Source organism: Cherax quadricarinatus, chromosome 53, assembly GCF_038502225.1.
Source record: "Cherax quadricarinatus isolate ZL_2023a chromosome 53, ASM3850222v1, whole genome shotgun sequence".
In the NCBI taxonomy this organism is placed as follows: Eukaryota; Metazoa; Arthropoda; class Malacostraca; order Decapoda; family Parastacidae; genus Cherax; species Cherax quadricarinatus.
In genome coordinates, this window is record NC_091344.1 from 22039865 (window position 1) to 22064503 (window position 24639).

General features: G+C 41.6%; 1 protein-coding gene across 2 annotated transcripts; it reads left to right on the plus strand.

The window, feature by feature from the left end:
• The first annotated feature begins 1238 nt into the window (after positions 1 to 1238).
• On the plus strand, positions 1239 to 24496 carry LOC128692375 (uncharacterized). Of its 2 annotated transcripts, XM_070096449.1 has the most exons (12): positions 1239 to 1343; positions 4078 to 4174; positions 10442 to 10531; positions 10709 to 10788; positions 12413 to 12537; positions 13094 to 13286; positions 13690 to 13808; positions 14983 to 15092; positions 15731 to 15888; positions 18141 to 18309; positions 19113 to 19227; positions 20070 to 24496. In XM_070096449.1, exons 2-12 carry the CDS (start codon positions 4090 to 4092, stop codon positions 20284 to 20286), a joined length of 1461 nt encoding a protein of 486 aa, XP_069952550.1. In that variant the 5' UTR covers positions 1239 to 1343; positions 4078 to 4089; the 3' UTR covers positions 20287 to 24496. The 2 variants fall into 2 exon arrangements, with proteins under 2 accessions (XP_069952550.1, XP_069952552.1); XM_070096451.1 differs by lacking the exon at positions 4078 to 4174 and having other exon boundaries at positions 1258 to 1343.
• Positions 24497 to 24639: the final 143 nt, after the last annotated feature.

Sequence of the window (24639 nt, forward strand, 5' to 3'; positions counted from 1 at the left end):
CAGCGCAAAACGTGTTGGAGGCTCGATCCTCCGTCTGGTGAGCGCCACACACTTCTGCTGAACACTCCATACTTCTTCAACCTCATTGCCTATACTTTCCTGGAGAGGTCTTGTCCAGTCGCCTGATATCTCAAGTTATGCAGGAATGCATATCCACCAATTTTTCCTCCTATTTGAGAGGTGTCAGCACAATTTTAACCTCTAGAGCACGAAAAATTTTTCCCCATTCACCAACGTTTCTAATACAAATTCAAAACCAAGATGGCGAGTGTCTCTACTTTTTTTCGATAACACTTCTTTTAAAAATACAATATAGGCCATCTATTTACCTATAAATTACCGTATTTCCGGAAAATATATACAGTATTTTCCACAGCTACTATGTACCAGCCAGAGGCTACTATATAGCAGTCAGAGGCTATGTAAGAGCCAGAGGCTACTATGTACCAGCCAGAGGCTACTATGTACCAGCCAGAGGCTACTATGTACCAGCCAGAGGCTACTATGTACCAGCCAGAGGCTACTATGTACCAGCCAGAGGCTACTATGTACCAGCCAGAGGCTACTATGTACCAGCCAGAGGCTACTATGTACCAGCCAGAGGCTACTATGTACCAGCCAGAGGCTACTATGTACCAGCCAGAGGCTACTATGTACCAGCCAGAGGCTACTATGTACCAGCCAGAGGCTACTATGTACCAGCCAGAGGCTACTATGTACCAGCCAGAGGCTACTATGTACCAGCCAGAGGCTACTATGTACCAGCCAGAGGCTACTATGTACCAGCCAGAGGCTGCTATGTACCAGCCAGAGGCTACTATGTACCAGCCAGAGGCTACTATGTACCAGCCAGAGGCTACTATGTACCAGCCAGAGGCTACTATGTACCAGCCAGAGGCTGCTATGTACCAGCCAGAGGCTACTATGTACCAGCCAGAGGCTACTATGTACCAGCCAGAGGCTACTATGTACCAGCCAGAGGCTACTATGTACCAGCCAGAGGCTACTATGTACCAGCCAGAGGCTACTATGTACCAGCCAGAGGCTACTATGTACCAGCCAGAGGCCACTATGTAACAGCTAGAGGCTACTATGTACCAGCCAGAGGCTACTATATAACAGCTAGAGGCTACTATGTAACATCTAGAGGCGATGCGTAGGATTTCTGAGTGCTGGCGCCTGATGCCACAAGGTCGACCCCTGCGTTGATAAGTGATATTAACCACACAACTCCACAAGAGCTCAGTTGTCTGTTGACTACGGCAGTGGGTGGAGTGCTGCAGCTCTCGTAGTTTCACAGCAACGAGGCTAATTCTCTATGTTATATATAAGAAAGAAGGAAGGTATGTATAGATGAATTATTTACTAATAGAAATATAGCCTATCGATTTGGGTTATCCTAGGTAAACTACACATGTGCTGATATGTATGATAATTTATATAATTATATATGTACCTATATCTGAATAAACTTACTAGCCATTAATATTGTAAATATTCATTAGCTTTAGATTCCTTGATGTTCGTAAGACATTTAAGATTAGTTAAGTTTAATGTCTTTATTATTCACCCGTTACCAATGGTGTGGGTGGAAGTCACCACATACTCATGCTGTGGGTGGAAGTCACCACATACTCATGCTGTGGGTGGAAGTCACCACATACTCATGCTGTGGGTGGTAGTCACCACATACTCATGCTGTGGGTGGTAGTCACCACATACTCATGCTGTGGGTGGTAGTCACCACATACTCATGCTGTGGGTGGTAGTCACCACATACTCATGCTGTGGGTGGTAGTCACCACATACTCATGCTGTGGGTGGTAGTCACCACATACTCATGCTGTGGGTGGAAGTCACCACATACTCATGCTGTGGGTGGAAGTCACCACATACTCATGCTGTGGGTGGAAGTCACCACATACTCATGCTGTGGGTGGAAGTCACCACATACTCATGCTGTGGGTGGAAGTCACCACATACTCATGCTGTGGGTGGTAGTCACCACATACTCATGCTGTGGGTGGTAGTCACCACATACTCATGCTGTGGGTGGTAGTCACCACATACTCATGCTGTGGGTGGAAGTCACCACATACTCATGCTGTGGGTGGAAGTCACCACATACTCATGCTGTGGGTGGTAGTCACCACATACTCATGCTGGGGGTGGTAGTCACCACATACTCATGCCGTGGGTGGTAGTCACCACATACTCATGCTGTGAGTGGAAGTCACCACATACTCATGCTGTGGGTGGTAGTCACCACATACTCATGCTGTGGGTGGTAGTCACCACATACTCATGCTGTGGGTGGTAGTCACCACATACTCATGTTGTGGGTGGTAGTCACCACATACTCATGTAGGTGGTAGTCACCACATACTCATGTTGTGGGTGGTAGTCACCACATACTCATGTGGGTGGTAGTCACCACATACTCATGTGGGTGGTAGTCACCACATACTCATGTGGGTGGTAGTCACCACATACTCATGTGGGTGGTAGTCACCACATACTCATGTGGATGGTAGTCACCACATACTCATGTGGGTGGTAGTCACCACATACTCATGTGGGTGGTAGTCACCACATACTCATGTTGTGGGTGGTAGTCACAAGATAGAGGTACAAAATGGGTCCAGGAACTGGGACACAACATTGCTAGCTGAGCAAGTTACAGTAGCAGTAAACTACTGTATTCACAAATGTATTAAATCAGAATCAATATTAATGATTTCTTTACATAATAAATTTAGTGACAAAAACTTGACAGTGAAGCATTATTTAACGTTACATAAATTATGCTGACGTAAGTCCAGTTATAGTGAACGACAGAGAGAGTAATGAAACTTTTCCTTCTAATGCAACCTCCTCCTCCTCTGGCAGTGCTAGTTTGTTACTACTGCTTGTACAGCTACTACTAGTACTGCTACTACTAGTACTGCTACTACTAGTACTGCTACTACTAGCACTGCTATTACTAGTACTGCTACTACTAGTACTGCTACTACTAGTACTGCTACTACTAGTACTGCTATTACTAGTACTGCTGCTACTAGTACTGCTACTACTAGTACTGCTATTACTAGTACTGCTACTACTAGTACTGCTACTACTAGTACTGCTACTACTAGTACTGCTGCTACTGCTAGTACTGCTACTGCTAGTACTGCTAGTACTGCTACTGCTAGTACTGCTAGTACTGCTACTGCTAGTACTGCTACTGCTAGTACTGCTACTGCTAGTACTGCTACTGCTAGTACTGCTAGTACTGCTACTGCTAGTACTGCTACTGCTAGTACTGCTACTGCTAGTACTGCTACTGCTAGTACTGCTACTGCTAGTACTGCTGCTGCTAGTACTGCTACTACTAGTACTGCTACTACTAGTACTGCTACTACTAGTACTGCTACTACTAGTACTGCTACTACTAGTACTGCTACTACTAGTACTGCTACTACTAGTACTGCTACTACTAGTACTGCTACTACTAGTACTGCTACTACTAGTACTGCTACTACTACTGCTGCTACTACTTCCACTACTACTACTACTACTACTACTACTACTACTACTACTAATAATAATAATAATAATAATAATAATAATAATAATAATAATAATAATAATCCCAGCAGCCTAGTCTCAGCTTATTACATAATTTATTTTCTAGTAATCCTGTACTAAAATTACACATGAGATTAATTTCATATACTCAGTCATATTCTTCGTGTAATGTTACTTTAAAATGTAAAAAAGGTGAGTGGAGCAGTGTGGACGCTAAGGCGGAATACCAAAACTAGCACATTTTTACTGGAAACTTGAATAGATTCCCGGGATCTTGGTTACTTCGCGTGTACATTTGCAGTTGAAGGGTTTATCTACTGATATCTTTTAATTCTTAACTTGGCGGATGGGGTATGCCAGTGGAAGGTCTTGGTCACATGACCAAGAACTGTAGTGACTGGACATGGTATGACTTAAGATCCGCACCAGTAATAATTTTGCTCTGTTTCCTGACAAGCTTAACCTAACCTAACATACTATTCATAAGTGATCCTTAATTATTTACAGAGATATTTTAGAATGTGGTCCCACTACAACTATTGTGTCATCAGTACTCTACTCGTTGCTGTTCGCCTCGTCCTGGCCACCCACATCTTTCCTGAAGGTGAGTAAAAAACAAAACTGGAGGGTCATCGTCCCCACAGCCCTGTCCATGACCAGGTCGCGGGGCCCCTGAAGATATGCCAGGAAATTACTAGTCAACCAAACCCGGCAGGCTGAAGATGTGATAGAAATTTACTTAAGTATTGATAGCACTGTTCCTGGAGGATCATGCACGACCTGTAAATCTATATTATTATTATAATAAAAAAGAAGCGCTGAACCCACTAGGGTCATACAGCCTGTAAATCTAGAAATCTGGTCTCTGTTCTAGCCTGAAGAAGGACCATATAGGACAACTGGGTCAAGGGAAGTACTCAGATACAGTAAGGGAGCTCCTTGGAAAATCTGTGAAGTGAGAGCCATAATTTTTACCTATGATCACTAACATTTGTGAATGACTTAATTGCTCCTAGTTTACCTGGAGAGAGTTCCGGGGGTCAACGCCCCCGCGGCCCGGTCTGTGACCAGGCCTCCTTAGGCCAGTGTCCCAGGATGCGACCCACACCAGTCGACTAACACCCAGGTACCCATTTTACTGATGGGGAACATAGACAACAGGTGGAAAGAAACACGTCCAATGTTTCTACTCTGGCTGGGAATCGAACCCAGGCCCTCACCGTGTGAAGCGAGAGCGTGTCCAATTGCTGGTGTCCAATTGCAGATTTCCCTGTAATGTCTGGGTGTTTATTACATTGTAAGTTGTTTTATCTGGGTATATTTCATATGCCCCTTGAGCTATGTATATAGCGTCCTTGTGCAATTAAATTGTGAAATTTATATATAGTGACTTAACCTTTTTCTGGAGAGTCAAGCCCCTGATAAGGTGCCTACTGCTAAGTTTTCAGACCAAGCTACCGTAAGAGTCAGTACTTATCAGAACCAATACTTTGTTTTAACTATCTCGTATTATTTCCCATTGAGTTTTTCCCGCTATAACAGCCTATTGGAATAGAGACAATATGGGATGGGCTGGTACTCTGTCGACCCCTTAGGGTGGGACTGGGGCAGTACCTGTTTCACAAAACCATGTCATAGTGGTCCTGTAGTTGAGAGAAGCTGGAGCGACCCGTTCTAAACCCATGCTGGCCTGGGTTGTGCAACTGATTGGAATTCAAGTGGGTGATCTTGCTTCTTAGAACCCTTTCAAATATTTTATGACGGGACGTTAGTGCTATCGATCTGTAATTCTTTGCAATTGATTTACTGCCTACTTTGTGAAGTGGGGCTAAATCAGTTGTTTTTAGTGGCTGTGGGACGACCCCTATGTCTATGCTCCCTTTCTACAGAATATTTAAGGCACGTGAAGGGCTTCTTGCAGTTCTTGATGAACACGGAGTTCCACGAGTCTGGGACTGGGGCAGAGTGCATGGGCATGTCGTTTATTGCTTTTTCAAAATCCTGTGGCGTTAAGATTATATCAGAAATTTTTTAATTAACCATATTTTGAGTCTCAGTCATAAAAAATAATTTAGATTGTCGACCCTTAGATTAACGGCTCATTAAACGCAGTCATATTGAGACTTCAGTATCTCACTTATTTCTTTGCTGTCATTTGTATAATCCCCTCTCGTTTAAGCAAAGGCCGAGCACTGGATGTAGTTTTTGCTCTAAATTTAGCAAAAGAATTTTTTTTTCTAATTTCATTTATGGCTTTAAGGTCTTCCTGTGTTTCTTTGCTCCAGTATAATTCCTTAACCCATAGGAGAGCGTGAATATTATTTTATTTTTACATAGCCAGTAACAGGCTCAGCGTTCCTAATAACACGCAATTATTATTATTATTATAACCAAAAAGAAGCGCTAAGCCACAAGGGCTATACAGCAATAACATGCAAGAGAAAGAGAACACACGAGAAAAATGGCAGAGGACTTGGAAGTCCACGTCGAGGATATCCCGTGAGAACTATCTACTTTTGTTTAGATTAAGGACTATCTTGAATTAACTGGATATATGAGCCAAGGATAGGAAAGCAGAATGCTCATTCTTTTCGTCAGTCCTTAATCTAGGTAGGAGGGATGGAGAGAGAGGGAGAGAGAGAGAGCGAGAGAAAGAGAGAGAGAGAGAGAGAGAGAGAGAGTAAATGAATGAGTATTAGATTAACAAAATTACATCTGTTGCTGCTATTAATAAAAAAAAAAAACAATCGCTTCTTAACAGACGAAACGAAGGAATGAGGATGAGGCTTCCTGTCTTTTATGATTGCACGAACACAGATGCACACGTCTACATTTCCAGAGGTTCCATTTAGCAACGAATTTATTTTGTTTGAGAGTTGCATTATGCACCCCATACTCATCCTTTGGGCGACATTTTAGAAATATTTCAGGAAAAATGGGTCCAGCAGCTGGGCCCCGATACAAGTTGCAAATTCGTACAATCTGGCTGTACGGTTAATTACGAAGTCTGAATGTGTGTCATGTTTAGAAAATTTATGTAAGGAAATTTTAAAACGCGAGAGGTATAAAAATTATTAGAAAATTCCACTGCATTGCATCCAAGAACAAAGACGGATCACTGGTGCAATCTCAGTGGCAAAGCAAAAGTTGGTTCACTTGTCTGAGAACGCAGTCAGAACGGTTGATAACATTAGATACACGAAGCTTGATAGATTTTTTTTGGTTCACACTCAAATTCAGTCACGGGCAGGGCGAGACGTACTGACAGGTGCCCTAATATTGTAACCAGATATAAACATGATAATAGTTAATACATAAATAACCCGCACGTAGCTGAGAGAGAGGCTGACGACGACGTCTCGGTCCAACTCAGACCGAAACGTCGTCGTAAGCTTCTCCCTTTTGTGTGCGGGTTATTTATGTATTGTTCCAGTAATTCGTTACCAGTGTAACTTGTTTACATGCCAAAACTCGGCGGTCCGGTGCCTGGATCCATTATGTGCCTCGATGATCTTTTTACTCCCGCCCACGGGAAGGGCATGGGGTGCATAATAAAGAAATTAAACCAGCCTGTAGCCCTTGTTCACCTATCAGCAGATACACAAGTAGGAATTAGTTGGGTGTTGTGAACCACGTAGAAAGGAAAGGCATCAGACCCTCATCTGAAATAAGCCACATTGCTTGGCTTGCCTGGGTTATACTGGGTTTAATTTGCTCTTCAGGGTTAATATTCCGTATAAAGCTTTCCCCTCGTTTCTCCCTCATTTCCCACAGTTTCTGCTTGTTGCAGTTGCATCTTGCACAGTGGAGGGGCGCTGTGTTTTTTGAAGAAAATTCTCTTATCTTTTTTATATTATTGACAAAATAATGCACGTACAGTGGGACAGTAGCTAAGACTGTATCCCTGAAGACTGCATCCCTGAAGACTGTATCCCTGAAGACTGTATCCCTGAAGACTGTATCACTGAAGACTGTATCTCTGAAGACTGTATCCCTGAAGACTGTATCGTGAAGATTTTATCCTGAAGACTATATCCTGAAGACTATTCTGAAGACTCTATCCTGAAGACTATTCAGAAGACCGCATCCAAAACTGCTTATACCTGAAGAAATGGTCATCACATAACACTCTTTGCACACACTCTCGCAAATTATTTACGCTGATGGTTCTGTTCACCAATCCACTGGTGCAGCTGGTAGTGCTGCTGTTGTCGTACAGAGTGATGGCTCTCTTAAAGAAATTGGAGCACGCATCAATAATTGGGCCTCTACCCTTCAGACAGAACTGTTTGCCATACTCCTTGCACTGAAATGCATCTATGTATCAAAGATTGACAGTTTAATTGTAACTGATTCTCTGTCATCCATAAATGCTCTCAACTCATTAAGCATAAATTGTGGCATGCTTGTGTCAGAAGCCAGACACAGGTATGGTAGGATTGTGGACAGTGGAGTCAGAGTGCACATGCTGTGGATTCCACCTCACATTGGTCTTCAGATGCATGATAGAACTGATAAATTGGCTAAGCTGTATGCTTTCAAAGAGGGAGTAGATTACAATCTTGGCTTGTCAGGTAGTAGTTTGAGAACAATAATACGAAAAGAACTTCAACTGAATTTTATGGACTTAAGACTCAGGGAGATTGACACCAGTGAGTCCATCTATCATCATTCTATCATGCAGGAGGAGCCACATGTCTATGGTGCATCCAACAAAATAAGCAGACTCTTGGATGTCACTACCGCCCGGCTCCGGCTGGGTTGCAAGTATCTTTGGCAGGTTAAATCACCACCACCAGATGTAGACCAAACGAAATGTAAACTTTGCCAGATGGACTATTGTCACACCCTGCGTCATTATGTACTGGAGTGCGATAAAATTAATGAATTTAGAAACAACTCACTCAGAAGTGTTCAAGAAATGGCTAAGTATTTTATCCACAGTGGTATATTACAGACCATTCTGGAGAAATACCCTGACTTTGCTAGCTGTAAATAAAGCATTACCACATGTGTGCATGTGTGTGTGTGTGTGTGTTTGTGTGTGTGTGCCCCTCAAGGAAGGTTCCTTGATGTTGGTGAGGGGCTCTTGATTTAGGGAATTGGATCTGTGCTCCAGTTCCCCGAATTAAGCCTGAATGCCTTCCACATCCTCTCCCCAGGCGCTGTATAATCCTCCGGGTTTAGCGCTCCCCCTTGATTATAATAATAATAATGTGTGTTTGTGTGTGTGTTTGTGTGTGTTTGTGTGTGTGTTTGTGTTTGTGTGTGTGTGTGTGTATGTGTGTGCACTCACCTAGTTGAGATTGCAGGGGTCGAGTCTAAGCTCCTGTGTGTGTGTGTGTGTGTGTGTGTTTGTGTGTTTGTGTGTATGTGTATGAGTGTGTGTGTGTGTGTGTGTGTGTGTGTGTGTGTGTGTGTGTGTGTGTGTGTGTGTGTGTGTGTGTGTGTGTGTGTGTGTGTGTGTGTGTGTGTGTGTGTGTGTGTGTGTGTGTGTGTGTGTGCGTGTGTATGAGTGTGTATGAGTGTGTGACTCGACAATCAATATTTGCACCAATAACTCACTACAGTTGTGACCGGGTGTGGAAGTGTGAATTACTCATTACTCTAAAATTTGTTCATGATTGTAGCCATGTATAAACGTAAGTAACCATTCTTACAGTATTCATTACCTTTGTAACTTGTGAGTTCATTACCTTGTGCCTAGTTCAGCCATCAAAACTTTGAGACCCAGTCCCTGGACCCATTATGTACCTCTGTAATCTGTAAATACCTTTGTAACTTGTCATGATTTTGACTAGACCTACCTGGAGTTCATTACCTTTGTAAATTGTGAGTTCATTACCTTTGTAAATTGTGAATTCATTACCTCTGTAACTTGCTCAGCTATCAAAACTTTGAGGCCCAGTCCCTGGACCCATTATGTACCTCTGTAATCTTTTGACTACCGCCCACAGGATGGGTATGGGGTGCATAATAAACATATTAAACTAAAACTAACTAACTCCATACTCCAAAACACTTGGAAAAGTTCATTACCGCTCCACAAGATTTTGACATATAGGAAATTATTTTAAAAACCTTGATGCGTGGTGAAACTTGCCCTAATACCTTGAAAAAATGTCTTTACCTAGAACACACTTAAAATGGAACACACATGAACCTAGTAGCGACCAGCGAAGAGACGGGGACCAGGAGCTGTGAATCGACCACTGCAATCACAGTACAAATAGGCGAGTACACACACTTCTTGAGTGTGTTCAAAAACTCATGGCTGGATAGTTCAAGTTTATCTTAAGATAGAAGTCTTTTACGACTTATCTCCCATTTACCCAGTAACTGCTTGATCCCTAAGGGTTTAGCGCTCCCACCCATGAGTAATAGTGTTATTTTTTATGATTCTGGATCTCAAGAGCTCAGGATACAGCATTCATATAATCTTAGGAAGAGGGCATATGCCAGTTCTCTGAAATATAACTGAGGCATGTATACGATAAAGTTTTTTTTCCCTTTCCGTCATCACCGCGTCCTGTTTTACGACACAACACAGGAAGGATATGGTCTGGCCCTGAGTATGCGCGCTAGGGGTGCAGGGCACCAGGAGTGCGGCCCCTAGAGGCGTGCACGGGAGAAGGTGCAACGCATCAGGGGGCCCCTGACTGAAAAAATCCTTAAATGCCAACAAATAGGAGGCCCCTTAGTCCCAAACTGAGAGCCTGGAACGCGACCTTCAAATATTTAGACTGAAATAATAATAATAATGATGATACTACTACTTATAATTATAATAATGATGATGATAACAATAATAATAATGATACTACTACTACTATTACTACTTACTAATAATAATAATAATAATGTTTGACAGGACCAGAGTCTTGCGTGAGAAATATCAGTGTGGAACAGTTAAATATTAGCGTCAGGTATGAGATTCATCTGGATCAGCAGTGCTCTCTAGGTAAGTTACACTCGCTAATTAGCCCTTCATTTGCATATACATCTTTGTTATACTTCTCTCACTTAAATATGTATCATAGTCTTTCGAAGATGTATTATATTCTTTTGAAGATGTATCATATCTTGAAGATGACTCTCTTGTTCGTTCATTGAAAGACATGTCTAATTCTGCTCACAGGCACCTCACACTTATGGACCTTTCACGTCGTCAGCTGCGACACTGATGAGAAACTCTTAGAGGTGTATAGCACCACGGAGGTAATATGGTTTCTTTCATGTCCTCTCCTACCTTCACTGGGCTTAGTAACCCCCGCAGGCTTGATAAAACAAGAAAACCAGAGGCAGTGTCAGTAATAACGGTAGAATTACCCATAAAATGTCAAGTAATTGGACACGGATGTAACTAGTGTGACGTTTTTATTGTGGCAACGTTTCGCTGTCCAGGAGCTCTGTCAAGAGCAGTGTTACTCAGATCCAGGAAAATTAAGTCAGGAAAAGTCACAGAAAATAAGTCACTATTTTGGCTAGGGGGGGAAAATGCCACTGGAAAAAAGGGTCACATTTTATTTAAATGCTATAAACAATTAATGAAACAAAAAATTACAACAATTTATTTTTTTTACATATACGTAAAAAAATCACCTTTTATTCATTTTCTTAAGCAAAGTAAAGCAATAAAACAAAAACATGCAGGTTAGGTTACTCTGTGGCCTTTTTTTTATGACCTTTTTTTATGTGACCTAGTTTGTCCCTCCTCGCCCCGGGATTTTACCCCAGGTTCTTTAGGTTGTGAGCCGCAGGTTCTACAACTCTGCTACGAGAGAAGAAAAAGAGGACAGAGCACAGCTGTTTAGAGGTGTTTTGTTTACGAAAAAAAAAAAAACTAGCCGCGGTTACGTATATACGTAAACTCACATCTTAAGACTGTATTATTAAGATAAACTTGCTAATAATTGAAACACTTTCGCAACATTTTTGGAATCTTTATTCTGGAAACGTTTCACCAGCCAGGGACTGATTACTTCAAACCCCCTCATCTTCCACCGTTTTTCCTGTATTGGAACTGACGTCTACAAATGAAGATACCCAGATGTTGCACCTGTGTTTAATACTTCAGGGCTAGAATTGTGTGTATATATATATATATATATATATATATATATATATATATATATATATATATATATATAGATAGATATATATATATATATATAGATATATATAATATATATATAGACATATATATAGGTATATATAATATATATATATATATACATATATATATGTATAGATAATATATATATATATACATATATATATGTATATATATATATATATATATATATATATATATATATATATATATATATATATATATATATATATATATATATATATATATATATATATATATATATATGCAAAACAACCACTGTGAAAGAGTAGTGAAGTTCAAAGTGTTTTCGTGACTACTCCTTGACAATGTGAGTAGTCACGAAAGCGCTTGGAATTTCACTACTCTTTCACAGTGGTTGTTTTGCATATTTTAAAATCACCTGTTTACTGTGATCTTATTGCATATATATATATATATATATATATATATATATATATATATATATATAATATGTATATATATATATATATATATATAAAATGTATATATATATATATATATATATATATATATATATATATATATATATATATATATATATATATGTGTGTGGGTGTGTGTGTGTGTGTGTGTGTGTGTGTGTGTGTGTGTGTGTGTGTGTGTGTGTGTGTGTGTGTGTGTGTGTGCGTGCGTGTGTGCGTGTGTGTGTTTGTGTATTGTTCCAGTCACGACATTATGCCTTTTTTGTTCTTTACGTCCTTACAGCTGGTGGATTTGATGTGTCCCATTAATGATGGTTGTAAGAGACTCCAGCTGGGTAATGTCCTCTCACCACCTTTCAACACCTCTGGAACAAAACCCAAAGTCAAGATTTACTTCTATACGTTCAAGTGAGTGGGGTTCCCCTTTTCTTTTTGTTGCTCTGAGTTGTCCCATTGTTCCATCTGCAGTGTATGTGTGTTTGTTTCGTTTGTGTGTTTTTTTTGTTTTTGTGTGTTTTATGTATTTTTGTTTGTATGTTTTTGTGTTTTGTTTGTGTCTTTTTGTATGTTTTATTTGTGTTTTGTGTATGTTTTTATTTGTGTGTGTGTGTGTTATATATATACATATATTTAAAGTTATCATAATGTTAGCAAAGGGTCTCTTGATCTAAAAAACTGAGGCTACCTCTCTCCTCCCTCGGATCGAACTTGATTACCTTAATTTTTGTGAAGGGACACCCTGACCCTGGTGTCCTGAGGCTTCTCATTTTCCTTCATACATAGCATATGTCTAGCCTCTTTTTTTTCTGTGTTACTGCACAATATTTTATTTAATTATATGGTAACTTTTTTTTTAAATCCTTCCATAGTTGATTTCATTATTTTGAATTATGTGAGAAAATTGGGGGGGGGGGGGGTGCTGTATAATGCAAAATACTACTTTGATTCACATTTTTTTAATCAGCCACAAATCTTTGGAGATGAGAATCACGTCGGAGCCATGGGTGAAGACTTGGACCTTGACAGTCATCCGCTGTCAGCCTAAAGCCACTTGGCCATCAGACGAATGTCCTAGTTACAATGTGGATAACGTTGGTAATTCCACGCACTTGGGCCACCAAGGGCACTTCGACCTCAACTGCTGCTACTTCTTTCGGGTTAGTGTGTTGGGTGGGCAGTAGGCTTCAGTAGAAGTATTTCATAGGCTTTTAGGAATTCTTATACTGTATTTCAGTGGTATTCATTACCGACAAGATGATGAATTAAGACATTTGTGTAACACCTGGGTATGTTTACTTGTAGATGTTTCGCCATCCAGTGGCTTTATTAATTCATTACATGGATATAACGTGAAAATTGTAGAAAAATATATATAACAGACAGTGGAAGATCAGGTAATCACTCCCTCATCTAGGCTGAAGGACGCACCACTAACAACCACTCACCACTAACATTCACCAACAATCATTCACTACTAACATTCACCAACAATCGTTCACTACTAACAACCACTCACCACTAACAACCACTCACCCTCACCCCTCTCCTCTCTTATCACAGCTACAACCTGTGAGCAGCATACCACAGTGTACATTGCAAGTAAGTGACATGCACTTCCCCAGCGAGTGTTACACGCCATCACCAACACCATCAACAACACCACTGCCGCCACCTGAAGGGTCAGTTATCCCACAAGAGAAGTTACCTCTTGTGAAGTTTTTTCTGTACTTCTTGGTCTTTGAACGATAACTTAAGAATGCCTCTTCTTATCAGCTTCAAACTTCCATCATTTGCATGCCCTGCTGAGAGGAAGGTTCCGGTTATCACAGATCTTTGTTGGCGCTAATTTTACTATTATATTATACACCATTGCTGGTGTATCTTACCAACCTGCTGGGTGTTCCGGGGTCAACGCCCCTGCGGTCCGGTCCGTGTCCAGGCTTCCTTGTTTCCGTGTTTCCATAAGACTCCTGCTGTCCCTGTTCACCCATCAGTGTAAAATGGGTATCTGGGTGTTAGTGGACTGGTGTGGGTCGCATCCTGGGACAAAACTGACCTAATTTGCCCGAAATGCTCAGCATAACAAGCAGCTTTCTGTATAGTAGTATGTCATTGATGTCAGCTAGGACTGTATGTCATGTACATGTACTTGTAGTAAATAAAGATATTATTATTATTATTATTATTATTATTATTATTATTATTATTATTATTATTTCAACACACCGGCCGTATCCCACCGAGGCGGGGTGGCCCAAAAGGAAAAACAAAAGTTTCTCCTTTTACATTTAGTAATATATACAGGAGAAGGGGTTATTAGCCCCTTGCTCTCGGCATTTTAGTCACCTCTTACAACACCCATGGCTTACGGAGGAAGAATTCCGTTCCACTTTCCCATGGAGGTAAGAGGAAATAAACAAGAACAAGAACTAGAAAGAAAATAGAAGAAAACCCATAGGGATGTATATATATGCTTGTACATGTATGTGTAGTGTGACCTAAGTGTAAGTAGAAGTAGCAAGACGTACCTGAAATCTTGCAGGTGTATGAGACAGAAAAAAAAGATACCAGCAATCCTACCATCGTGTAAAACAATTACAGGCTTCCGTTTTACACTCATTTGGCAGGACGGTAGTACCTTCCTGGGTGGTTGCTGTCTACCAACCTACTACCTAGAATTATTATTATTATTATCATCATCATTAGTGTTCAGAACAGGATATAAATACTCAGGTGCTCTGCTGGCGTTGTTTATAATGTGTTGAGTAACATTTAACGTGAGAAGTGTGCAGGCAATCTACAGGATATTCACTGAAACACGGGGATTCCCATTGACCTATTGTACTTCTACAGGTTTTCTTGGATATACTGGGCGGTCGTGGTTGCAGTGGGCCTGGCAGCAATACAGGGCGTGTTGTTAGCAGCTTGGTACCTCAGGTACAAGGCAACACCATCTAGTACCAGTAAGTTGAAACTTTGTATGGTGCTCAGGAGATTCAGCCAGTGATCTCGGGCGAGAACTGCTACTTTGACCATTACGCTACGAACCTTAAAATTCTACCCAACCTTCTCTTTGACTGGAGAATGTCAAGTAGTTCTGGTCGTCAGGGTGCTTGCGAGATATCTCTCAACTCTTCTTCATCAACCTTGATCCTTAAATCCCCTTCCTAAAGAACACAGCGCAGGAAATTCGCAGTGGTAATTTGTATATCAGAAGGACTGCACATGACCTAAAGACTTGATTAAATCAAGTCAGGTGAGGTCAGGAATGGGGTTTTCAAAGTAGTTTAAACATTTCAAAGAAATAAATATTGATTGTACCCAGAAGCTAAATTCCTGGACTTGTGCACAGGTTGCAGTCAATACTGAATTTTATGCAGCATGACTCAATATTTTTTGTAAAACCATTGATTTGTACGTAACAATTTTCTTGTTTTATGCCAAGTCATTAGAATCATTAATATCTTTTTTACGAGTAAATAAATACGATATTATACTCGTGTTGTTTCAACCCATAATTTTATTGTTTTTTTCGTAGCATTTTCCATGAACTTGATAAAATTTCGTACAAGGGATCTTAATACCAACTTCTTTCCATCAGAACCTTGTCATCAGTGGGAAGAAAAGAAACAGTCGATGGAGCACCACTTGCAGCTGGTGGTGCAGCAACTACCTGTAATGTTGGTGTATGCCCATGATGTCTCCGACCTCCAACTGACACTTCTTACCACCTGGCTCACTGACCACCTGAGATGTCAGGTAGGTTCCTCCACCTGTAGCACTAGGTAGGCTCTCTCACACCACCTGTAACACCAGGTAGGCTCCCTCACCACCTGTAACACCAGATAGGCTCCGTCACACCACCTGTAGCACCAGGTAGGCTCCCTCACCACCTGTAACACCAGGTAGGCTCCGTCACACCACCTGTAGCACCAGGTAGGTTCCCTCACCACCTGTAACACCAGGTAGGTTCCCTCACCACCTGTAACACCAAGTAGGTTTCCCTGTCACCTGGTTAGCTGTACCTCATACGTAATACCATTGCGTCATTAGCCAAGCCGCTCAAAATTTCGTGTGCAACCAGTGGTGAACCTACATTTTTGGGGCCCTGAAGCTTGAACTGCTATAGGTGCCCCTTAACAACCCCTTCTCATGCAGTAGACCCAAATTTTTAAGTAGTGTGGACTAAAGTTGTTTCTGGGAGCCCCTCCGGGATTAGGGTTTCTGAAGCTTAAGTTTCATTAGTTTCACAGTGTGCAACATAAACATTAAATCATATAAAGGCAGCAGCTTCTCTAGCAAACAGTGGAAATTACGTAATGCAAATGCGATGGATTTGTAAACAAATTAATTAACATTACACTAGCATGATTTATAATAATAATAATAATAATAATAATAATAATAATAATAATAATAATAATAATAATAATCTTCATTTATACAAGTACTGTATATGATGCAACTTATACAGAACGTAACTGGCGTCAATAAAATACTATCATATGGAAAGCCCCTTGTTATGCAGAGAATTTCGGACACATAAGGTCAGTTTTGTCCCCAGGGTGCGACCCACACTAGTCGACTAACACCCAGGTACCTATCTACTGCTAGGTGAACAGTGACAGCAAGTGTCTTAAAGAAACACGTACTAATGTTTCCACCCATACTGGGGATTGAACCACTGTTCAACTGTTCAACTGCCTCCCAGCATACATAAGGGGGATTACCAATAGACCCCTGGCTGTCTTCAAGCAGGCACTGGACAAGCACCTAATGTCGGTATCTGAACAGCCGGGCTGTGGCTCGTACGTTGGATTGCGTGCAGCCAGCAGTAACAGCCTGGTTGATCAGGCCCTGATCCACCATGAGGCCTGGTCACAGACCGGGCCGCGGGGGCGTTGACCCCCTGAAGTCTCTCCAGGTAAACGGACCTCAGTGTATGAGCTGAGTGTGCTAGCAATCGAGCTACGGGACACCGATACGTTGATACTGCATACACCTGACCACTGAGAACCAGGCCTGGTCTCGTAGCAGGAATGGTACACAGTGACCCGTAGCTCGGTCGCTAGCGCACTCAGCTCATACACTGTGGTCCGGGGGTCGATATCCCGGTATGGCTGGAAAACATTAGGACGTGTTTCCATAAGTCACCTGCTGTCCAGTGTTCACCCATCAGTAAAACTAGGTACCTGGGTGTTAGTCGACTGGTGTGGGTCACATTCTGGGGACAAAATTAACTTAATTTGTCCGAAATGCTCTGCATAACAGGGGCTTTCTATACAGTAATCCTCTCAAGGAAGGTTCCTTGACGCTGGTGAGGGGCTCTTGATCTAGGGAATCGGATCTGTGCTCCAGTTTCCTGAATTAAGCCTGAATACCTTCCATCCCTCCCCGTACAGGTACTGTATAATCCCTACGGGTTTAGCACTCCCTCATGATTATAATAATAATGATGATCTATATAGTATTATGTTATTGATGTCAGCTCTAGTCTGTATACATTGTACATGTACTTGTAGAAATAAAGATTATTATTATTATTATTATTATTAAAAATAGCTTATTTTGAAGAACATTGTTGATTGTGTCAGTCGTACATGAACTAATATTTCCTTTCAGAAATTCTCTCAGTTTAAGCCCCTGGGCTGCTTGGTCACCTTGCTCTGGTGGGGAGGTTATAACCGCCCAAGTACCTTACTAAAAACCCAGCAACCCAATTTCTGGATAAATAGTGGGGAGAGTTGCCCCTTTGTCAAAAATTTGCTGTCATTGTCAAAGACATGAAATATATTGTTGCTATAATTTGTGCTGCAACTAATGGGTTTAGATTCTTTTAACTATATTATGATTGCTATCTGTACTACTACTACTACTACAGCTAGAACTAGTAATAATATTAGTACTACTAGTACTGCTAATAAAATAATAGTAATAATTAAGAGAAAGCTGAAGGTAACAAATTTGAGCAGTATAAATATTATTTTTATCAAACACATAGTTTCTTGCAGGTTCACAACTTGTATAATACCAACGAGACGGTGGAGCGAACAGTGGACCCGTATCAGTGGCTGCTGACGATGCTGTCCAGCAGCAGCGTCTCCGTCAGGGTGGTACTGGTGATGTCTCCTGCCCTCAACACTATCCAGAAGGCTGTGGTTGAGGGCCGTGGAGACCAAGGTATATTGGGTCTTGGACTGAAGAAGCCACTGACTGGCGAAACGTTTCCAGGGCAAGGCGGACGCAAGTCCCCCCTAACATTTACTGTCCCCCCTGTTTGTCTAACAATGAAACGATTACTAGAAGCTAGTTGTATGTTGTAGGTTGTTTCTAGACGTGTGTCTTGGTCATATGATGACCCACCACTGGAACTTTTGGTCATCTAACCGAGGCCTTCCACTGGCTTACACTTTTGCCCCTTTAAATATTAAAATTAGTGTGCCTGGAGAAGGACATTAGGATTTCAGTAGCAGTAAGGCACACTGCTGGCCTTCCTGGGGCTGTCTGGGGTTTTTAATGCTCTGAGATTAATAATTCGAATATTTTTTGTTTTAGGTATACTATTATTTAACTACTAAGGAGTTAGCTACGAGTGTGTCTTGATTAGAATTCAGAGGATTTGTAGCCCTAAGTGTAGAGTTCCAAGGATCTATATCCCTGAGTATGGAGCTCAGAGGATTGCAGCGCTGAGTATGGAGCTCAGAGGATCTGCAGCGCTGAGTATATATGAATAATTTGAGAAAGAGATTGCATGCAAATACATATTTTTTAATTATAAAGCCGCGAAAACTGATTCAGAACACAGAAGTGAAGACAAAACGTTGCAGCACCAGCTGTAACAGCTGGTGCTGCAACCAGCATTTACAACTGGTTCTGCTTTATTGCCTTCAGACTTTTTCCCAGTGGGCATTGGGTGTAAAATAAAAATACTAAACTAGCTAACCCTCTAGTTGGAACGTTCCTCATATTGACAATGTTTTCAGTGGTGGACGGAGTTCCTCCAGGCGATAGATTCCACACCAGTTTATTGACAGCGACTCTGAAGCGACTACAGCAGCAAGACCTTGTCAGGAACTACCGTCGTGTGTTCATCGTCAGGTGAATACTGCTTGTAGTATTAAAATAATAATAGCAGAATCAGCTGTTGCTTCTTCTCTTCCAGGTTTATGTAGGAGGAACTTGGTGGTAACAATCTGGTTGGAACATGGGGCTGGGGGACTAGTCTTGAAACAATATTATTATAACTATTACTATTTATATTGTTAGGGCTGATGGAATTTCAGGTTCCGTTGACACCGCCCTCGAGAAGAAAAATATCTATTCTGACTAGTCAAAACCCGAGAAAACCAAGCAATATGGATTATTCCCATTGGGGTCCTCAGGGCGTTCTTCTGCTGTGACCCACAACAGTCGACTCTCTCACAGGTACCTATTTTTTGCTAGGTAAACGTGGGAAGCTGTTCTGAGACTTATCGATATATAATACCTCGCCTAGGACTGAACGTGGGTCCTAAGATGCATCTGCCGTTGGTGTGGGTAGCTGTTCTTAGTAGGAATTACAGTCGTTGCTTATGTGTATGCAGCCCTTGCATTCATAGGCATTCCTACAATGCACATACACACCTTTATTATTATTAGTAGTAGTAGTAGTGTAATAGTAACAATAGTATTGGTGTAATGGTAGCAGTAGTTGTAGTGTAATAGTATTAGTGTAATTGCAGTAGTAGTAGTGGTATTATTATTATTATTATTATTATTATTATTATTATTCAGGGGACAATGCTCATTTGGCAGGGACTAGGAGGTAATAAGTTTGATCCAAGAAAAAGGAGGGAGCTCCAGTTCCTCGAATCAAGAGTTTGTTTTTGACCCAGATCAACGCACCCCCCCCCCCTTAAAATTGACAAATATGTTAACATTCTAATAAATCTTGTGGACAGCTTGGACGAGACGGAGATGGTTGCCATGCAGTTCGAGAATCCACAGATGGTGAATCCACAGTTGAAGAATCCACAGATGGTGAATCCACAGGAAGGTTATGCAGAGTCACAGATGGAGAGTGAACTAGATGGCAACATGGACCTGTTGGTGGAACACATGCGTTACTGTTTTCCCCGGCACCAGCAGCAGCTGGCAGCTGCTCTCTTGCAACACTAGGATCTGGATCCTCGTAGTGCCAACAACACCTCCCAACAGCCTCCATAAACAAATTCTTATTTGGTAACTATACACCCGGAATAGATTAAAAAAAAATTGAACAATTTTTTACTGCATTAGCGTGTATAGTTTCCAGAATGATAGATATGTATGTACAACACTAGAGTATCAGAATGATGAATAAGACACATGTGAAATAAACCACATAGTGTTATAGTGTATCCCACAGTGGCACTGTAGTATATAGATAATAAATGCTAAAGTGTCATTTAAAACAGGTGTAACTGTAACTGAAGTGATAGGCTTAAAGAGGCAGGTGCCAGCAGTCGCCAGAAACCTACCACACAGGTCAGCTGTTTTAATAATCTTCCTGGCCTGCTAGTGTACCTCGCACGTAATCTTCCTAGCCTGCTAGTGTACCTCGCACGTAATCTTCCTAGCCTGCTAGTGTACCTCGCATATAATCTTCCTAGCCTGCTAGTGTACCTCGCACGTAATCTTCCTAGCCTGCTAGTGTACCTCGCATATAATCTTCCTAGCCTGCTAGTGTACCTCGCATATAATCTTCCTAGCCTGCTAGTGTACCTCGCACGTAATCTTCCTAGCCTGCTAGTGTACCTCGCATATAATCTTCCTAGCCTGCTAGTGTACCTCGCACGTAATCTTCCTAGCCTGCTAGTGTACCTCGCATATAATCTTCCTAGCCTGCTAGTGTACCTCGCACGTAATCTTCCTAGCCTGCTAGTGTACCTCGCATATAATCTTCCTAGCCTGCTAGTGTACCTCGCACGTAATCTTCCTAGCCTGCTAGTGTACCTCGCATATAATCTTCCTAGCCTGCTAGTGTACCTCGCACGTAATCTTCCTAGCCTGCTAGTGTACCTCGCATATAATCTTCCTAGCCTGCTAGTGTACCTCGCACGTAATCTTCCTAGCCTGCTAGTGTACCTCGCATATAATCTTCCTAGCCTGCTAGTGTACCTCGCACGTAATCTTCCTAGCCTGCTAGTGTACCTCGCATATAATCTTCCTAGCCTGCTAGTGTACCTCGCATGTAATCTTCCTAGCCTGCTAGTGTACCTCGCACGTAATCTTCCTAGCCTGCTAGTGTACCTCGCATATAATCTTCCTAGCCTGCTAGTGTACCTCGCACGTAATCTTCCTAGCCTGCTAGTGTACCTCGCATATAATCTTCCTAGCCTGCTAGTGTACCTCGCATATAATCTTCCTAGCCTGCTAGTGTACCTCGCATATAATCTTCCTAGCCTGCTAATGTACCTCGCATATAATCTTCCTAGCCTGCTAGTGTACCTCGCATATAATCTTCCTAGCCTGCTAGTATACCTCGCATATAATCTTCCTAGCCTGCTAGTGTACCTCGCATATACTTAGTGATACCAGTGGGGGAAATTTTCCTTTTAAATTACGTTAAGTTGCAAAATCTTGAGGAAATACGAAAAGTGAACAGTTTTGTAAAAATACGATATTAGTGAAGGTTTACAACAATAAGACCATTTATCCTCCAGAAACCTTTCCACAGTGTTGTAGTAGCAAATAACCAGTAATATAATGGTACTTACTGGAGTGGAGTGACCATCATTAGTTTTTTCTTCATTTTTGAAATATTAGACGTATACAGTGGAAATTCATATAACCTGTAGTTAGCAGCGGTCGCAATATACACAACGAAAAGCAAATATTACTCCAGCAAAATCGACTTTCCTCCAGTAATCTTCACCAGCCAACTATAGTGATAACATAGCATTTGTTGTGGTGGAGACGGAAAAATTCTAGAAAAGCTAAATACAGTGATCTATAAACCTTCAGGCTGTAAATAAGGGTTGAGGTCTGACCGTTCGTCACTGTAGGAGCTGCCAGCAATATTTGATGTTATCCTGACGCCAAATGACTTCGAACAGGCGATAAATGACATGCCCATGCACTCTGCCCCAGGGCCAGACTCATGGAACTCCGTGTTCATCAAGAACTGCAAAAAGCCCCTATCACGTGCTTTTAACATCCTCTGGAGAGGGAGTATGGACACTGGGGTCGTCCCACAGTTGCTAAAAACAACAGACATAGCCCCACTCCACAAAAGTGGCAGTAAAGCAATAGCAAAAAACTACAGACCGATAGCGCTAACATCCCATATCATAAAAATCTTTGAAAGGGTCCTAAGAAGCAAGGTCGCCACCCATCTTGATACCCATCAATTACACAACACAGGGCAACAAGGGTTTAAAGCAGGTCGCTCCTGTCTATCCCAACTACTGGATCACTATGACAAGGTCCTACATACACTAGAAGACATAAAGAATGCAGATGTAATATATACAGACTGCAAAAGCCTTCGACAAGTGTGACCATGGCGTAATAGCGCACAAAATGCGTGCTAAAGGAATAACAGGAAAAGTTGGTAGATGGATCTGTAATTACCTCACAAACAGAACACAAAGAGTAGTAGTCAACAGAGTAAAGTCTGAGGCGGCTACTGTGAAAAGCTCTGTTCCACAAGGCACAGTACTCGCTCCCATCTTGTTTCTCATCCTCATATCTGACAGACAAGGATGTCAGCCACAGCACCGTGTCTTCCTTTGCAGATGACACCCGAATCTGCATGACAGTGTCTTCCATTGCAGACACTGCAAGGCTCCAGGCGGACATCAACCAAATCTTTCAATGGGCTGCAGAAAACAATATGAAGTTCAACGATGAGAAACTTCAATTACTCCAATATGGTAAACATGAGGAAATTAAAACTTCATCAGAGTATAAAACAAATTCCAGCCACACAACAGAGCGAGAAACTAACGTCAAAGACCTGGGAGTGATCATGTCGGAGGATCTCACCTTCAAGGACCATAACATTGTATCAATCGCGTCTGTTAGAAAAATGACAGGATGGATAATGAGAACCTTCAAAACTAGGGGTGCCAAACCCATGATGACACTCTTCAGGTTGCTTGTTCTATCTAGGCTGGAATATTGCTGCACACTAACAGCACCTTTCAAGGCAGGTGAAATTGCTGACCTAGAAAATGTCCAGAGAACCTTCACGGCGCGCATAACGGAGATAAAACACCTCAATTACTGGGAGCACTTGAAGTTCCTAAAACTGTCCCCTCAAGGAAGGTTCCTTGATGTTGGCGAGGGGCTCTTGATTTAGGGAATTGGATCTGTGCTCCAGTTCCCCGAATTAAGCCTGAATGCCTTCCACATCGCCCCCCAGGCGCTGTATAATCCTCCGGGTTTAGCGCTTCCCCCTTGATTATAATAATAATAATCCTAAAACTGTACTCCCTGGAACGCAGGCGGGAGAGATACACGATTATATACACCTGGAAAATCTTAGAGGGACTAGTACCAAATTTGCACACGAAAATCACTCTCTACGAAAGCAAAAGACTCGGCAGACGATGCAACATCCCCCCAATGAAAAGCAGGGGTGTCACTAGCACGTTAAGAGACAACACAATAAGATTGTCAGGGGCCCAAGACTGTTCAAATGCCTCCCAACATACATAAGGGGGATTACCAATAGACTCCTGGCTGTCTTCAAGCTGGCACTGGACAAGCACCTAATGTCGGTACCTGACCAGCCGGGCTGTGGCTCGTACGTTGGATTGCGTGCAGCCAGCAGTAACAGCCTAGTTGATCAGGCCCTGATCCACCATGAGGCCTGGTCACAGACCGGGCGGCGGGGGCGTTGACCTCCGGAACTCTCTCGAGGTAAACTCCAGACTAAATACTCAATACTCAATATTTAACATTAGCAATAAATCTACCAATTACCCAAATCTTAAAACTTCAAGAGTAGTCGATCAAGTTCATATATTGACAAATTACCACATAGAAGTATACATACCTACCAAAAGCAGTATTAGCCTTCACCAAATTGTAGCAGTCTCATTCTGTAAACTACTGTTAACTACTGTTAACTACTGGAAACTACTCTTGAATAATGTTTCATAAAAAGCATTTTTGAACATATGAATATATCCTTGTTTTTATATATTAGATTCACTTATAATTTACAGAACTTCTGTACAACTACGATAAATTTCTTTAGTGTTAAGTAGTCAGTAAGCCATTAAATTAAGTCGGCCCATAATGCCTAGGCATAATAGAGGCTCTTTGCACTGCAACCCATTATTGTAAAAACATAATCTCGATGTACTACCTGCAAAAAATAAATAAATTTTAATTTGAATTAGAATTAGTTTGCCTTAATACTGGTGAGGGGCTCTTGAACCAAGGAACGGGAGTTATTGTCCCCTTGCTTGGATCGACTTTGAATGCCTCCCATTAAACAGGCGCTATATTACCCTTATGGGTTTAGCGCTTTCCTCTGGT